This window comes from Zootoca vivipara, chromosome 14 (assembly GCF_965207765.1).
Source record: "Zootoca vivipara chromosome 14, rZooViv2.hap1.1, whole genome shotgun sequence".
NCBI classification, from domain to species: domain Eukaryota; kingdom Metazoa; phylum Chordata; class Lepidosauria; order Squamata; family Lacertidae; genus Zootoca; species Zootoca vivipara.
Genome location: NC_142597.1, coordinates 11,513,075 through 11,531,227, shown reverse-complemented (window position 1 = coordinate 11,531,227; position 18,153 = coordinate 11,513,075). Strand labels below are relative to the sequence as shown.

General features: G+C 49.1%; 1 protein-coding gene across 4 annotated transcripts; it reads right to left on the bottom strand.

Moving 5' to 3' along the window:
* Positions 1-295: 295 nt before the first annotated feature.
* On the bottom strand, positions 296-16,802 carry CAPG (capping actin protein, gelsolin like). Of its 4 annotated transcripts, none has more exons than XM_088658073.1 (11): positions 16,555-16,713; positions 14,483-14,592; positions 12,063-12,096; positions 9,771-9,943; positions 8,918-9,072; positions 6,746-6,913; positions 4,983-5,132; positions 3,744-3,836; positions 2,508-2,640; positions 2,143-2,231; positions 296-469 (listed from the first exon to the last, which is right to left on the bottom strand). In XM_088658073.1, exons 3-11 carry the CDS (start codon positions 12,083-12,085, stop codon positions 404-406), a joined length of 1,050 nt encoding a protein of 349 aa, XP_088514199.1. In that variant the 5' UTR covers positions 12,086-12,096; positions 14,483-14,592; positions 16,555-16,713; the 3' UTR covers positions 296-403. The 4 variants fall into 4 exon arrangements, with proteins under 4 accessions (XP_088514199.1, XP_060124286.2, XP_088514200.1 ...); XM_060268303.2 differs by lacking the exon at positions 16,555-16,713 and adding an exon at positions 16,376-16,413; XM_088658074.1 differs by lacking the exon at positions 14,483-14,592 and having other exon boundaries at positions 16,555-16,802.
* Positions 16,803-18,153: the final 1,351 nt, after the last annotated feature.

The following is an 18,153-nucleotide window of genomic DNA, read 5'->3' as shown; positions in this document are numbered from 1 at the left end:
GTTAGATAGGTTCACCCTCAAATGCAAAGTGAAATAAAATTTCCTCCCATCCATAGCAGAGTCAGACCATTGCCCCATCTTGCCCAAAATTATTTACTCTGACCAGCAGATGCTCTCCAGGGTCTTGGACAAGTGGAGGTCTTTCACTTCTCCTTCGGCCTGAGAGCCTTTTAAAGAAGAGATGCCAGGCACTGGACATGGGGTGTTCTGCATGGAGAGCATGTTCCCGGCTATGTGCCCCTTTTTCTGTGCCTGGAATATTGTGAATGAGTGAAAACGTAACTTCAGTCCAAAGAAGAATCTTAGGCCACAGTGGCTCCCATTTAATAAGGCATAATGGTCGAAAACAGGCTAAGTGAGGCACATGAACGGAATATCGCCAGCTCAGGATGTCAACTCGGTTTCACTTCCAGTTCACAAAAAATTGTTTGAAGAGAGGACTTTCGCGGCCTTGGGGCAAGATTTCCACCTGGAAACAGGATAACGGTGCGTGAGAAAAGGACACCTATGGCAGGCAGCCATCTATTATGGGTCTCCCACTCCTTCGTCCCTGAACACTGGCCATACTGGCTGGGGCCAATGGGAGCTGCAGTTAGAAACATCTGGAGGGTACCAAGTTGGATAGCCCTGGTGTAATGGTACACAATCATTGGCTTTATTCCAACCCCTCCCCTCTTTTCCCTTTTTGGCTTAAGAGCGGGGTACAAATGCTCTAAATAAATAAATGTTCACCAGTTGCCTGGAGCAGAGGAACCTGGCTGGGCAGGGGCATAGGAAGGGGGGTGCGAGGGCTGTGGCCTACCCCGGGTGTCATCCTTGAGGGGGGTGACAAAATGGCACACCGTGGGGGGCGGCACTTACTGTGGGGCCTGGCCTGCAGTGCGCCTGAGCCACGAGTCTCTCCTGGGAGTTACGTGGTGGCTCGGGGCCCCACGCTGCCTGAAATGGTAGCGTGGGGCCTGGGCAAATCGCTGGGGGCCACGGCACTTCCGTGGGTAGCTTGCCCCACCCCCACTGCTCCAGGTACCGGGAGCAGCTAGCTACGCCCCTGTGGCTGGGCACTGTGTGAACCAGGCTCCCTTGCTAGAGGGGCATTTGGTCTGTTCCATCAGGGCTGCTCAGGGCTGCTTCACCGGTGATCAAGTACATTGCAACATTCCCAGGTCTCATTTGGTCATCCTAAGGTGATGCACACATTAAGGGCTTGAAGTGCAGCTAATTTCTTTTACCCCACTGCATTTCAAGTTGTATTTGCACACTGCTGTGCACACCAGAGGGGGGGGTCTTCACCTGAAGCACATTGCAAGTTTTGTTTCCTCACACCTGCAACCCTTCCCAGCCACTGGCAGAGGAAGAGGAGTGCGGGGGGAGCGCACTGCCCCCGGCAGTGCAATCCCGGTAAGGTGCTAATCGTGGCTGCCCCCCCAACCGCGCTGGGCACCACGCCCCCAGGATGCGCACCAGCCATAGCTGCCAAGTCTCCCGTATTTCCCGGGAAACCCCCGTTTTTCCGGCTGTTCCCAGCCAAAAAAACGAACTTTTTTTGTTTTCCCCTGGTTTATTCTGGCACTGCGGCCATTTTGGAACTTGGCGGAGCATGCTCAGAAGCGACTTTTGATGCTGCTTTGCCCAGTTCCAAAATGGCTGCAGCGCGACTTCTGGTGCGGCGGCCATTTTGGAGCAGGGCAGAGCAGCATCAAAAGTCGCTTCTGAGCATGCTCCGCCCAGTTCCAAAATGGTGGCAGCGCTACTTCTGGTCTGCTACTTCTGGCCCCGCCCCACCTGCTCTCCGCCCCCCGGTGCCAGAGCATGAAGCTCTGCCACTGCTCCCAGCTCCCATTCACGAAGATGTTGCCTGCACACATGCAAAAGCTCTCTCAAATGTGCACACCTCAAGCTTAACGACGGCTTTTGTTTTCAAATCAGATAGAAGGTGGTTTGAGGGAAAATGCATCCAGCAGCAGCATTCCTCAATAAACTACAGGATAAATGTGGGTTGTGGCTAATGTCATGTGTGCAATACCCGGGGTAGGAGTGCACTGGAATCTGAGTAAATTAATTGCCTAAGTTTGGGGATATTTCCTTCATTTAGTAGAGCCTTCTGGAAACTTTGATAATGCTGCACAGCCTCTGCTTGCTTACCTGTGTGTTCAGGGGATACTTCATCTGAGTGATGAAGTCCTCAGCTACCTTAAGGGCTGCCTGTTGTTCCTGCTCATTTGCTCGGAGGCCTGCTCGAGGAAAGATGGAAAGATGGAAAAGGACGGGTCAGAAGAGCTGAGAGAGATCCATGTCTAATGCTGAGCAAGCAGAGAAGAGCTGGTGTTTACTGGGAAGGATGCGGCGGCAGGGGGGAAGCTAATATTCTTAGGAAGGAAGAAAACCGCCACTAAACCATCATGCCTTTCTCCAAAGACTTCTGGGAACTGTAGTTTGCCTTTCTGACTCACAGAGTCCCAACACCAAGTGTTGAGGCTGCTCTCATAGCAGTGTGTTTTGTGTCTCACCTTTCCAAACGTAGATTTTCCCACATAGCCCGTTGTCCAGGATGAAGCAATCATCTGTGATGAGGTGGTCCTGATGGAATGGGCTGGACTCCGAGACCTTAGTCAGGCTCATTTTCCCCGTCATGTCCGATACCTGGGAGATGAGAAGAAAAGAGGAGCAAGTGCCTTAGTTGACATGAGACCATCCATGTGCGGCAGGACTTTGAGATGGTTGGACCTACTTTGTTTATTATCGGAAGCTTAGGATCCACCAAACAGAGCCAAATGGCAGCTGGGGTGATGGTGGAGTTAGATACAAAATGGCTGCTGGGAAATAATGGGAAAGCCAGAGAAACACCTGGCTGAAACATTGTCATTAGATAGCATTCCAGCCCCTTCATCTCCCAGAACCCAGTGAGCCTTAAAAGTAGGAGAGCAAAGAGCTCAAAGATAGAGGGCAGGTAGCAGCACCCATAAAGGAGAAGATGAGAATGACACAGAGGTCCATTCTGCCCGGACACTGAGGTCCAGCGCCGAGGGCCTTCTGGCGGTTCCCTCTCTACGAGAAGCCAAGTTACAGGGAACCAGGCAGAGGGCCTTCTCAGTAGTGGCACCCACCCTGTGGAATGCCCTCCCACCAGAGGTTAAAGAGAACAACAACTACCAGACCTTTAGAAGGCATCTCAAGGCAGCCCTGTTTAGAGAAGCTTTTAATGTTTGATGTTTAATGTCTGATGGATTTCTGTATTGTAATATTTTGTTGGAAGCCGCCCAGAGTGGCTGGGGGAACCCGGCCAGATGGGCGGGGTATAAATAATAAATTATTATTATTATTACTATAAATGAGGAAGTGGGAGAGATGGGGGTGGTGGAGATTCACTCGAGACAACGACATTATCCAAGAGTAGGGTTGCCAGACTCAATAGTGGACAGGACTTCTGTGCCTTTAATTACCCTGCTCTCTTTTGAGTCTGGAAACCTTAAAGAGAAACCAGCAGACCCTTTGCTTGGAAATTAAACAAAGGGTCTGCTGGTTTCTCTTTAAGGTTTCCAGACTCAAAAGAGAGCAGGGCAATTAAAGGCACAGAAGTCCTGTCCTCTATTGAGTCCGGCAACCCTATCCAAGAGGCTGGGTTCTATAGCCTCTCTCTGTAAAAGTTTGAAATAAAAAAGGACAGTAAGAAACTTTCCCTTGCCTTTATACTTTCCTGAGCAACTAGCCAGGAGCTACTGACAGCAGCCTGACAGGTTTGTTACCTTATAAAGTACAGCGGCAACTGCATTTTTCCGATCAGCCATGACATCTTCCTCTGGACTGCCCTCTTTCAGAGCTGGTTTAGGACCCAGGACCTAGAAAAAGACAGCGGCAGGTCATGCTGACACCCAGCTTCCAGACGTTTCATTTCTGGGCTCATTACCCCACCTGTGTGCTTTGCTTGGCAATGACAAAAGGATGAGTTGCAGTGGCAGAGAGAAGGTCTTCTGCTCAATCCCCAGCAGGAGAGAAGGAGGGGTGGGATCCTGGAGACAGTACTAAACTAGATGTACCAATTGACTGATCCAGCATAAGGCAACTTCCTAAAATTGGGGAGAACATTGTTTGCACACAGAAGGTTACAGGTAGGTAGCCGTGTTGGTCTGGGTCGAAGTAAAATAAAAAAATTCCTTCAGTAGCACCTTAAAGACCAAGTAAGTTTTAATTTTGGTATGAGCTTTCGTGTGCATGCACACTTCTTCAGATACACTGAAAAAGGAGTCCCCAGGCGCTTATGTAGAGAAGGGGTGGGGAGGGGAGGGGAGGGGAGGGGGAGGGGAGGGTGGTGGAAGTGGGTGATTGACTGACTGATAGCTGTTGATGACCGAAAACGACTGCAAATGGTTTTGCATGAGAAAGCAAGGGTGGGGATGGCTGAAGATGCAAAACAATTTGCAGTCGTTTTCAGTCATCAACAGCTATCAGTCAGTCAATCACCCACTTCCACCACCCTTCTGAGTGATACCCCCTCCCCTCCCCCTCCCCTCCCCACCCCTTCTCTACATAAGCGCCTGGGGACTCCTTTTTCAGTGTATCTGAAGAAGTGTGCATGCACACGAAAGCTCATACCAAAATAAAAACTTAGTTGGTCTTTAAGGTGCTACTGAAGGAATTTTTTTATTTTGCACACAGAAGGTTCGGGTCCAATCCAGTGTATCTCTAGTGTTGCTGTTTTTAAAGGGTCCAACTCCAGTCAGCCCAAACAAAACATTGCAAATGAGTAGGAATGATGAGAGTTGTAAACCAAAAACATCTGGAGGGCCGCCTTTCAATATGAAATTAAGAAGCCAAAACACGGCCCATATCTCAGACCCTCCTCTGGCAGGGGCTTTTATATCCCACCAAGCCAAGACAGGCCCCAGCTCCAGCTTGATGCCAAGAACTTAATTAATGCGCATCTGCTTCCTAGACACCAACCCACAGCTTCCCCAAAACGTTTCCCTCTCTTGCAAGGAACTTACCGCTATCATCTCAGCCGGCTCTTCGCCATCTGCAATTATCTCCACTTTGGCTTTCCCCTTCCTCTCGCTATCCCGAATTGCCGTTGCTAAATCCCGGGCTTTGTTGCGCTCTAGAATGTTGGATTTGCTGCCACACCAAGTGAAGATGTTCTGAAAGGAGAGGCCAAGAGGAGAAACCTTCTCAATCCATTTGCGGCCAGAACACCTTGCCTCATGCAACTCATCCATGTGCTTCCCCCATCCACCCGACATCCACCACGATCCCACGCAAAGGAGCGCATATTTCTTTCCGCCCAATGCATGTAGCTGTGTACTCTCCCAACTAGGGATGTTTGAGAATTATGTTGGAAATGGAAACAGGAGCGAGACTTGCTGCAATTCTCCTTTTTGACAGGGGTCAGAAATGAAAATGACCCAAGCGAGTATGAGCATTTGCTATCGTTTTCTTAGTTTGTGAACATCATATAAATAATTGCATTGTTTTCTGCTTTGTCTTTGATGCTTCCCTTCCACTGAAATTGATTATGCAATTAATTGCATTAGTTTCAGATATAGCAAATAGCAAGACAAACTATGTAGGTCTTAGGAGAAGCTGAATTGCGGTGGGAAGAGGGCTGACGGTGATGAACACAAAACTGGGGTGCAAAGAGCTGCCTCCTTACATCCCTATTCACAGGCCATTAGCAGAACATGCTAGCCCATATTCCAAACATGTATGTTCCCTCTCTCTTCCCCACAGCACCATCAACATTGTCCATGAGGGAGGCAGTAATGCTTCTGAATAACAATTGCTGGAAACTGCAGGAGGAGCATAGCTGCCAAGTCTCCCGCTTTCCCCGGGAAATCCCCGTTTTTCCAGCTGTTCCTAGCTGAAAAAACATTTTTTTTGTTTTTCCTCGGTTTATTCTGGCGCGGCGGCCATTTTGGAACTGGGCGGAGCATGCTCAGAAGTGACTTTTGATGCTGCTCTGCCCAGTTCCAAAATGGCTGCAGTGCGACTTCTGGCGCGGCGGCCATTTTGGAACTGGGCAAAGCAGCGTCAAAAGTCACTTCTGAGCATGCTCCGCCCAGTTCCAAAATGGCGGCAGCGCTACTTCCGGTCTGCTATTTCCAGCCCGGTCCCTTATTTCTCTGACAGCAACTTGGCAGGTATGAGGAGGAGAGATTGTTCTTACACTCCGGTCCATCTTGTGGGTTTGCCAGGGGCATCTGGTTGGCCACTGTGAGAACAGGATGCAAGACTAGATGGGCCATTGGGCTGATCCAGCATGCTCCTCTTATGCTCTTAACATTATTTAATTTATGTGCCACCGAAACGCCAAAATAGTGGTTTACGTGCGAAAAACAAATGGAGCAAACATTAAAAGATAAGCAACCGTAATTAACACCACACACACACACCATAAAAATGTTAAAACATAAACGTTTGTACAGTAATTATAATACAGTGGTACCTCGGGTTACGAACCATCCTACTTACGAACACTTTGATTACGAACTCTGCAAACCTGGAAGTAGGTCTCCAGGTTGCGAACTTTGCCCCCCGGAATACGAACGTAATCTACTTCTGGGGCCGTGGGAGGCCTATGTAGGGAATGCGTGCCTCGGGTTAAGAACGCTTCAGGTTAAGAATGACTTCTGGAATGAATTAACCCGAGGTACCACTGTATGAAAAAAAAATCACACATTAAAAACAACACAGCAATTATAAATAGGAGACACAGGTCAAGAGAGGTTTCCACTCCTCCTCTATTCAGGCTCACCTCTCCTAGATCCAGGATAAAGCAGTCGCCGGTGTTAAAACTAGCCCAGCTCAGTTCTTTTTCAGTGGCCCGGATATTCTTTTTCCCCTTCACCTGGTAGAGTTTGCGAATAGCACTGGGTTGCTGGCTGGCCTGGGTTCTGTTAAAGGCAGATTCCACACCTCCTTCCTGTGGAGCACAGACAAAAGAGGTTGAGGTCTACAAGGAAGCAGGAGGATGCTGGACTTTGGGGTGGTGAAGGGGATAGGTTCCTTGAGATAAGCTGCTTATTTGTTTATCGCAAGAGGCAGTGACTGGCCCGAGTCACCCAGGGAGTTTCATGGACAAGCAGGGATCCAAACCCTGGTCACCAAGGTCCAACACTCCAACCACTACACCACGCTATTTTATATCTTTTTAAAGATATAGCCTTTTTAAAGAGGCAATTTCTGAGTCGTTTACAGGTGGCACTGCTGTTACACTATTCCATCCGCCCTGAATTTGGCAGATTCAGCTAGAATAAGGCTCCTGCTTTCCACAGCTTTGTATGTTGTGGTTTTTGTGAGTTTACTAGACCACAGAAGAAGACCAGTTCCTGGTCAAAATGCATCGGTTGTTTGCCATTTCTACTAGAGAAGTGTTTCCCAACGTTAGGTCTTCAGCTGTTTTTGGACTACAACTCCCATCATCCCTAGCTAGCAAGACAGGGATGATGGGAATTGTAGTCTGAAAACAGCTGGAGACCCAAGGTTGGGAAACACTGCTCTAGAGCAACCATTGCCCCCCTGGACCCCTCCAGGTGTTTGGACTACAACTCCTGTCAGCCCGAGCCAGTGTAGGGAGTTGTAGTCCAAAACATCTGGATGGTGCCAGGGTGGCAAAAGGCTGCTGTAGAGACACAAGAAGCTGCTTGCTTTTAAGGTTTGCGATTGTTAGCTTTGTCATATGAATTTGTACGGTGTTTGTGAAATTGTTATTTACTTACTGTATTGGCCCGAATAGAAGACGCGCCCTCAAATAAGCAGCACTTTTAAAATTCAAGAATTCTTTGCGGATGTGACCCGCCTCCCGGCACTACCGCCCTGAAAAGGGAGGGGGGCACCAGCACTTGGTTTCGAGCATGCTGCATGCCCACCTCCTGGCACTCCCTGCTCTACCTCCCCCAAGCCGGCGCCGGCCACCCCCCACCCCCCGTTCAGGGCGGTAGTGCCGGGAGGCAGGTGCACAGTGCTCGGTTTCGAATATAAGCCGCACTTTAACTTTCAACCGTCGGAATTTGCGGCTCATATTTGGGTCAATATGGTATTTTGATTCCGCATACCCAGTGCTCCCCCGGGGTATTCAAGGGCATGCAGTACCGACACCTCCCCCCAGAAGAAAAGCACTCTGCACCTAACTTCTCTGTTGCTCTTAAGCATCTTTATGCATAGCTGCCAAGTACCCCGTTTTCCCCGGGAAACCCCCCGTTTTTACTTACCTTTTCCCGGTGGCCCCCCGTATCACTTCGTCTACCGTTTTTCTCCGTTATTCTCTCCTGCCAGCAGCCATTTTTTTCCGATTTGCCCTTCTATGGGCACCAAAAATGGCCGCCGGCGGCTTCAAAAGTCGCATCTATGCATGTCCGGAAGTGCATAGACGCAACTTCCGGTGTCAGCGGCGGCCATTTTGGGTGCCCATAGATGGGCAGAGCGACACCGGAAGTTGCGTCAACGCACTTCCTGACATGCGTACAAGCGACTTTCGAAGCTGGCGGCGGCCATTTTTGGTGCCCATAGAAGGGCAAAGCGACACCGGAAGTTACGTCGACGCAACTTCCAGTGTCACACGGCTGCCGGTCCCGGATTCTGCAGTCCGGGACTTGGAAGGTAAGTCTTTATGGCTTGCCTGCCCTTCAAATATGTCAAGGTGGTAGATATGCCTTTCTTGCTTCCCCACATTGTGCTTCATTGGGGATGCCTCTCCCTTTTTCCTCTTTCTTCCTATTCTTTTCCTTCCCTCCCACGGACGTCCAACATGGCAATTGGGCTCATTTGCCTCTTTATCCAGCCTGGGCAGATAAATGTGGAACAAATGAGCACGTGATTTGTTGCCTAAGCCTTCTTTCATAAGATGACTGTGCTGACGATTGGCAGGGGTGCACCCAGGTGATCCAAGCAGCAACCTGAAAAACAGGTTAGGTTGGGCCTGTCTAACCTGGTATTTGATGCCGTGGGGGAAGTACTCCATGAAAATGTCGGACTCATTGCCCTGCACCTCCCGGTACTGGATAGGTTTTTCTTTCAGGAAGAAGTTGAGGTTGGTGGAGAGCAGAGCACAGGCTCCCTGTTCATCCCTGGAGGAGTTCTGGCCTGGTTGACAGGGAGAGAGCAGTTATTTGATAGGAATCATTCCAGCTCCACTTCTGATGGATATTCCCAGGATAATTCTTGTGTAGACCACTCCCTCAAATAGCAAACTTGGGTGCTGAGCACTGACAGAAATGAGACCAAAATAGGGCCACTGGAAAACAAGAGGGTAGCATGAGCATGCTCAGATAAACCTTCAGGCTTGCAGAAGTTCAAAAGGAGCATTTGAAAAAACCCAAGGGGGAGGCAACAGCTCATTGAGAACTAAGAAGGACTTGGGGTGCACACAGGGAGAGGAGGAAAAAGTCCTGTTACACAAGCATAAATCCTTGTGCCGACAGGAAATGTTATTTGGATACTGCCTAATAATAATAATAATAATAATAATAATAATAATAATAGCATGGAAGAGAGATTTCCCTAAACTCCAATAGGTACAACCTGCGTCCCACATGTCATGGTGTGTTAAGATCTAGTGTTGCCAAAAAAAACCCCCAACTCAGCAACTTTTGGGGGGATCTTGAAATATGGCAAGCCTATAAGATCACTTTTTTCATATCCTGATGTGTGTCACTTCCTCATGTTTTAATATTTGGCTCAGGAGAAAGTGAGGATGGAGGCTGCTTTCCTACTGAATCAGCCCACAGATGGGTTCTGCATACGGATAATTCGTCTCAACTGTGCCAAGCCTTGCTGCTTACCAATCCAGATGTGCACACTGGACTGCTCATCCGGTCCATTGTGAAGAACCAGGTAAGAATCCCCAGAATAGAATATGCCTTTCATCTCTTCTGGTACCGACACGGGCTTCATCTTCTCCACTCGCCAGATGTGGAGGCCTGGCTCCTTTACCGAAGCATCGAAGGGCGAGCCACTGCCATGCAAAAAAGGAAGAAAGCAATGAATTGCAAGACAGAAGGGACAGGACAGGATGAAATCAAAGGAACAGGCAGTAAGATGCAAGTAGAGAAGGAGGAGCGAAAAGGAAGAGAGACTTCAAAGAGGACAAGATGAAAAGGGATGGATCAGTGCTGGGGAACCCGTGCTCCTCCAGATGTTGTTGGACTACAGCTACCCTTCATTCTTAATCATTGACCATGATAGCTGGGACAGATGATGTTGGAAGTACAACAGCAGGGATCATTCAGTTTGTTAAGGGTTAATTCTGTTGACAGTCAGCCGACCAGGGGGTAGTGGAGGAAATGTTGCCTTGCAACCAGTCAGAATGGCATGATCCTTGCTGAGGTCATTTGTGCTCTGTCTGTTTAGTTCTGAGGGAGTTCCCCACCCCCTGTATGTGCTTAGGAATGTCTGGCCCTACTCTGAACAAGGCCTGTAAATAAGGCAAGAAATCTCTGTTTATTTCTTCCCATATTATTTACTGCTTTTTTGTTGTTTCTTTTCTCAGCATCTTTTCTCTCTGGACTCCATCTGCATTATTCAAGTAATTCTGATACCAGATGAGAGCTGGAGTCAAACCATGACTGGATTGAGACTCATTAAAAAATGAAGAAGAAGTTTCAGGAAAATCTCCTAATGGGAAATCACGTTGGAGAAAGACGGAACTCCACAGCACCATCAGGTGTCACAGTGTTAGAATGCATTTAAAATGCTTTTTTTTTACTAATGCAGCTGAATCACGTGTCTGGAGAAGCAGCATTTCTCTGCCCTTGAGATACAAGGTGAATCCAGGTGAGGAGAGAGGATGAGGGAGGAAAGAGGGAGACCAGACTGTTTACACGATGCATGTTGGGATCTACTTGGTTGTTTGTTTAACTAGCATCTCAAGGTCCATGAACTCCAACTGGAGCTGGAGTCAGATGCAAAATGGTAGCATAGTGGTAGAGCCAATTACCTTCTGAACCTCAAATTGGGGAACCTTCCACTGAGGAACAAACTAGTATGGGTGCTTCCTGATGACCTGTTTATTGAACATTCATCCCAATTTGTCTGCAGGGAAGCAGGGGCGTAGCCAGGATCAAAATTAGGGGGGCAAGGGGCAGGGCCAAGGCACAGGGGAGGGGCCACAGTGGGGCAAGGAAAGCCATGGTCGTTCAGGGGCGAGGGAGGGGGCGCCAGGATCAGCCCAAAATCGGGCTGCTCCGACCCCCTCCTCCCCCTCCTCGACAGGCAGGGGCGAGGGGGCAGCAGGATCAGCCCAAAATCGGGCTGCTCCGACCCCCTCCTCCCCCTACGCGATAGGCAGGGGCGAGGGCACGCCAGGATCAGCCCGAAATTGGGCTGTTCCGATCCCCTCCCCCCCTACGTGATCGCCGGGGCAGGTGGAGGGAAAGCTGGCTTTCCCTCCACCTGCCCCACAGCCAGCAAGGGAGAAGGGAGACGTCCCTTCTAGCCGGCTGGCTGTGGGGCGGGTGGAGGGAAAGCCCCAGAGCCGCGCAAAGCTCCCTTCTCCCTAGTTGGCTGTGGGGTGGGCGGAGGGAAAGCCAGCCAAACGCTTTGCGCGGCTCTGGGGCTTTCCCTCCACCCGCCCCACAGCCAGCCAGGGAGAAGGGAGACGGCAGCGGGCGGCGGGGTAGGCTGGCCAGCGGCCCTGCTTCTGGGGGGGGGCAACTGCCCCCTCCTGCCCCCCTGCCTACGCCCATGCAGGGAAGTTTGATGGCATCAACCATTCAATTAGTATTTCTTCTGATTTGTTTGCAGAGAGGTTAGATGACATTGTGTCAAAACAAGAGTTATTCCACACTTTCCAGGGCATTTCCACATCATTTTCATTATTGCAAAAAGTCCAGCATTTCGGGGGAGTGGGTTTGTTGCGCAAGACCTCCCAACCAATTATAATTGTGCGAGCTAAATTTACCCGGTTTGTGATTCCATCCCACCCAAAACAACAACAGTCTAGGAGTGCCCTACATAGTAAACAAGCTTTTTTTTTAAAGGTGTTTAAACTAGCCGATTTTACACTAAATAAAACACAGTTCCAGGGAGCCTGTCTGGAACATGCTGGTGGATGGGAAGTGAAAGAATATCATTACCTTTTGGGCAGTGATGTGTACATGGTTCTGGGATCTGCAGAGAAAGAAAAATCTCAAGGTTATCACGCTTGGAACAGAGCAGTCCACCCACAGATTGCTACCACCCTGAATGAGACAGGGGACATAGCTCAATGAGAAGTACATGCTTGGCAAGGAGAATATTGAAGGTTGACTGTTGAATCAGTGGTGCGGTTAAGCATTTTTTGATTTTGGACCAGATATCTCTTTGGGTGTTTGGGGGCGCTTGAAAGGACAGTGTATCAAATATAGGGGGGGACTACGTCCTTCCCTATATTCCCTCTTGTATGTTAGGATCAGCAGAGGGCACCTTCTCATAGTTCATCTGCCCTTGAAAGCTCAGGGATGGCTGACCTGGGACAGGGCCTTCCTTGTGGCAGCCCCTTAGCTGTGGAATTCCCTACCTACAGAGTTGTGTCTGGTACCTTCACTATACAGCCTTTGTCAATTTCTGGAGATACAGTTCTCTTACTGGCCTTTGACACCTAATATATATATGTGTGAGTGGAAACTGATTGCAAATGGCTTCAACTGATTTTTAATATTACTACTACTACTACATTTCTGTTTTATTACAATATTGTAGTTTTATATTATTGTAACAGGGACCTAATAGTGAAGGCCTGGTAAGAAATCCAATTGATGCTGATGCTACAACTGGAACATCCCAGGTTCCCCATCCTTGGTCTTGTCTCTTCCTTGGTCTTCCTTCCTTCCTCCGTTATGTAAAATATTCTGTGTAGCATGGAATACCTGGCTGCTAACATTGCTGGCAAATAAGCTTACAGAAGGTAGTGAGGGCCACTGGCTCAGAGGGCTTTCCAATGGGGCTTAGACAACTTCCTGGAGTATTGGTTTACTTCCATTAATTGATTCATCATTCATTCATTAATCGCTTCCCATGAAACATTCCAAAGGGATTCAACAATTAAAAAACCCATCAACAATAAAAACATATATAAATACAGTTCCTAGCACGATGAAGAAAAAAGCTAGGATAATAAATCTCCACTAATTGGGAATGGGAGGTCCAAAAGGCACCCAAAAGATAAATATGGCCCTGTCTGAGATATAATGAGAGGGAGTTCTGAAGGGTGGGTTTCACCACACTAAAAGGTCCCATAACTATATCATACAGAACAGGCTTCCTAATATGATGGTATCTGAGGTGGCCTTCTCTCCTGCAGAGCACAGTGATCAGTTGGGTAAATAGGGCACGGTATTTTAGGAATCCTGCTTCTGAGCTCTATAAGGCAGCGTTTCTCAACTGCTGTTCCGCGGCACACTAGTGTGCCGCGAGACGCTGGCTGGTGTGCCGCGACATGCCGCGACGAGAAGGGCGATTTGCATTGTCATGTGCCTGGCGGCCGCCAATGAACAACACTAACCCGCCGGAAAGGAAGCCGAACGGGTCACGACGCGGAGCGAGCGCAGCTCTCAACAGCCACCACCACAGGAGGATGAGCTGGATGAGCTCAACCTGAAACTTGCTGAGCAAAGGATTGTGCTGGCAGAGAAATCAGCAGCTTGTGAAGCCTTATTACAGGAGATTGCAACCAACACAGCAATTGGCAAGTGTTTCTTACAGTCATAATTATATAGTCAATATAGGGCGGCACAGAGTTAAATTTTTTAACTTTTTAAATGGTGGTGTGCCTCGTGATTTTTTTCATGGAACAAGTGTGCCTTGGCCCAAAAAAGGTTGAGAAACACTGGTATAAGGCTTTGGGTACCAGCATTAGCACCTTGAACTTAGCCCAGCAAGAAATTGGCCTCCAGGGTACTTTCAGCAGTGCTGCAATATTCTGCACCAATGAGCAGTCAGAACATGCAATTTTGTACTAGGTGCAGCTTCTGGGTCAACCTAAGGGGCAGCCCCACATAGGGTGCACTACAGTAGTCCAGCCTGGAGGTTACTACAGCACACAGATGACAGTGGCCAGGTTTGTTTGTGATCACTGGCTACAATGGCTAAATGTCAAGGTCAAGGGGAGCATTTTTTGCACTCCATGGGGGCGAGATGATCTTCATGCTACCCTTAGAATTTCTTTGAAGCATTTGACTGGTTGCCATGGGAGGCAAGACTCCGGGCCAAAAAGACCTTGATCTAATTCAGCAGGGCTCATCTTCCTAAGTCCTTGTTTAAATACTGCCTTTCAGCCTTATTTGCAAAGTTAGCAGCCAGCTGTGGCTGATCATGTCCCAGGGGCATGGAAATGACTGAAGCAACCAGCCTTGGGTTTTGCAATGCGCTTTAAGCTCAGAAAAGTATGCTTAGGTCACATGCTCCCCATTGCCACATTGATAGCTTCTGATTGGGGGGGGGGGGAGAGAAAATGCCAATCTGTTGCAATGGGGAAGGGCAGTCGGGCCAGTTGATGCTAACTTCCCCATTTACTTACCGGTATTTACTTATTTAAAAGCAAGAAAGTTCTCAGCAAGAACAGACGCCTAGATCAGGGGCAGATCTCATGCTCTGTGCATTGTATTCAGGCAAAGATCCTCTTCACACCTAATAGGGGAAGGGTTACTGGAGGCTGGCACATTAGGGCAAAACTCTTTCTCTTCATCTCCTACCTGATCCTTTTAATACAGCGGCAAAAGGCCTACAGGAATAGGAACAAAGAAAACTGGTCCCACCTGATCCCATCTGCAATGGGCTAAGAGGCTCCTCTTGTTCCAAGCTACTGCTTGGAACTGGGGATATACTGCAACATTTTGCTGCAGGTCCCCACTTGTTTCGATCTGTTCTAATGAATCAGCCAGCCACAAAAATGGAAATACAGGTGGAGGTTATGCTAGTACAGGTACTTGAATTACCAGGGGTAGAGAAATGACAGGGGTGGGCAGCCCCCCTTTTTGAGATGGTCCCATTAGCTACTGTTTTTAGAAAGCTTAAAGGAGGGAGGAATGATTGACTACAACTGGAAGAAGTTGCAGGGCGGCTTGTGAATTAAATTGCCCCACCCTAGACACACACAAACACACACCCCTTTCCCCTTGGAATATTGACTGGCAATTTGCTGAAGGAGGGAGGTGTTGTTGTTGTTGTTGTTTAGTCATTTAGTCGTGTCCGACTCTTCGTGACCCCATGGACCATAGCACGCCAGGCACTCCTGTCTTGCACTGCCTCCCACAGTTTGGTCAAACTCATGTTCGTAGCTTCGAGAACACTGTCCAACCATCTCGTCCTCTGTCGTCCCCTTCTCCTAGTGCCCTCAATCTTTCCCAACATCAGGGTCTTTTCCAATGATTCTTCTCTTCTCATGAGGTGGCCAAAGTATTGGAGCCTCAGCTTCACGATCTGTCCTTCCAGGGAGCACTCAGGGCTGATTTCCTTCAGAATGGATAGGTTTGATCTTCTTGCAGTCCATGGGACTCTCAAGAGTCTCCTCCAGCACCATAATTCAAAATCATCAATTCTTCGGCGATCAGCCTTCTTTATGGTCCAGCTCTCACTTCCATACATCACTACTGGTAAAACCATAGCTTTAACTATACGGACCTTTGTCGGCAAGGTGATGTCTCTGCTTTTTAAGATGCTGTCTAGGTTTGTCATTGCTTTTCTCCCAAGAGGCAGGCATCTTTTAATTTTGTGACTGCTGTCACCATCTGCAGTGATCAAGGAGCCCAAGAAAGTAAAATCTCTCACTGCCTCCATTTCTTCCCCTTCTATTTGCCAGGAGGTGATGGGACCAGTGGCCATGATCTTGGTTTTTTTGATGTTGAGCTTCAGACCATATTTTGCGCTCTCCTCTTTCACCCTCATTAAAAGGTTCTTTAATTCCTCCTTGCTTTCTGCCATCAAGGTTGTGTCATCTGCATATCTGAGGTTGTTGATATTTCTTCCGGCAATCTTAATTCCGGCTTGGGATTCATCTAGTCCAGCCTTTCGCATGATGAATTCTGCGAAAGGCTGGACTAGATGAATCCCAAGCCGGAATTAAGATTACCGGAAGAAATATCAACAACCTCAGATATGCAGATGACACACACCAAACATTTACAGTGCACCCCCTGCAATGAATCCTGGGAACTGCAGTTTACCCCTCCCAGAGGTACAATTCCGAGAATGCTTGGCAAGCTACCGTTCCCAGGATTTTTGGGGAGGGATGTGCGAGGTGTGGAGACTAGAGACAGAACAAAGCGGCCAGGAACTGCTTGTGCAAATTCAGCTGGGCTGCTTGCAAATATATTTCCCTGCAAGCCTAATCTTTTCCACAAGCAGCCTTTCAGCCCTAGCATAAGTTTTAAACATCTGCACAGCGCAGGAGAAGAGGTTTTCATCCACTCACCAAGACGGGTCCACTCCCCGGCAGCCTCTGCTAAAGCAAAACTTTTCAGAAGAGGGGATGTAATATTAGATTTCCTGGGCGGGGACTTTCCTGCCTATTGAAGCTTTTCATTGCCTCACTTCTTTCGTGGCTGCAGGGGAAAGGAGAAAAAAATGTGGGTGTGGAGAAGAATGACTCACTTCACTTTTGATCTGCCACCATTCTGCTCTTCCTGTCCTGCGTCCCGTGGGCTTCGCTTGCTTTGCTGATGCCCTTTGACCCTGCCAGCATCACTTTGCCATAGGGCAGCCACGGACAGTGGTCAAGGGCGCCTCAAACAATGTCCAGCCGCAAAGCCTTGTCGTTTGCCTAAGCGGAGACTGGGGCTTGCCTCTTTATGCAGGCCACCAAAGTGGAACAGTTACAAACATCCTGCAATTTTTATGCCGGGAAATGAGACACTTCTCCCTCGCAAAGCCAAGAGCGGAAACCCAATCGGCTCGCGTTTCAGGTCTCTTCTTTAAGCGTCACCACATTCCAGGGTTGTTGTTGTTTAGCGCACCTATATTCCAAGCCGAGCCCCACCGTAGATAACATGAAAATATTATCTTTACAGAGAGCCCGTGGGCATAGCCAGGGGGGGGGGCATAATTTATTGAAAATATTATTGAAAAAATGAAAGTGCTCAATAATCTGAGGTTCTGCCCCCCCCCAGGGCCGTCTTAAGGTCATCGGGCGCCCTGGTGCAGGGATCCCTCGGGCGCCCCCCCCACTCTTAAAAAAAGGGAAAACTCTTACCTGGCGTGCCGGGCGGCGGGAGCCTCACGGCGGCCACCACACCTCACAGCAGGGCCGCACTGTGCTGGAGGCCACCTGCCTGTCCAATGCCGCCGGATTGAGTGGGGGAGGGAACGCCGCTGCTCTGCGCGGCCTTCCTCCCTTCTCCCAGCGGAGCGGGGTGCCTGGGCAGGCCGGGCCATGCCGGGTTCCTTCCCACCAACAGGGCGCTGCATTTCATTGGTAGAGGTGCTGCCATGTGGTGTCACCTCTACCAATGAAACGCAGCGCCGGGGTGAAGGATGACCCTGGCGCTGCAGAGCGGAAGAGGGTCCTAGTGCCCCTGTTCCGCTCACTTCCCTCCCTTCTCTCGCGGCGCGGCTGGTGGAGGGAAAAGGGAGGTCGCGAAGCTCCCCCACTTGCTGGGGCACCCTTCAGCGCCCCCTGATCGCCCAGGCACCATGGTGCATTGCGCCACTAGAGTCAATGGGTGAGCCGGGCATGCCCCCCCCAGCAGAAACCTGCTCCCCACAATGTCCTATTTATTTTTACCTGTGATTTCCCAGGAAAAGCTCAACAACTTTGCCTGCTGCCTCCCCCCCAAAAAATCCCGTCTATGTCCATGAGAGAGCCTGGCCAAAGATACCACTAGGACTCATTCATCGCCTCAGGAAAGTTGACTTATGTTTCAGTAGTTCCTGCTCACACAATAAACGAGAGGTCCAGTAACAAGAACTGAGCCCACAGAAGGGATTGACTTACGTGTTTTGTTGTCTCTCTTATTTTCTGGGCTCAACACCACATCAACATTTGCTGCCCAGGGCTGGTTCAAACTGTTGTGCTGCCCAAAGCAAAAATAATGGGTTGCATCCAACCCATTTCATACTCTATTAAAATTGACGGACACGACTAATTTGGGCCTATTAGTTTCAGTGGATTTGCTCTGAGTAGGTGTTAGTTGGATACTCTCCTTCATCTTCTTTGTGGGTAAGTGTCAGGCTCAGGGTTTGGGGTGGGTCAGG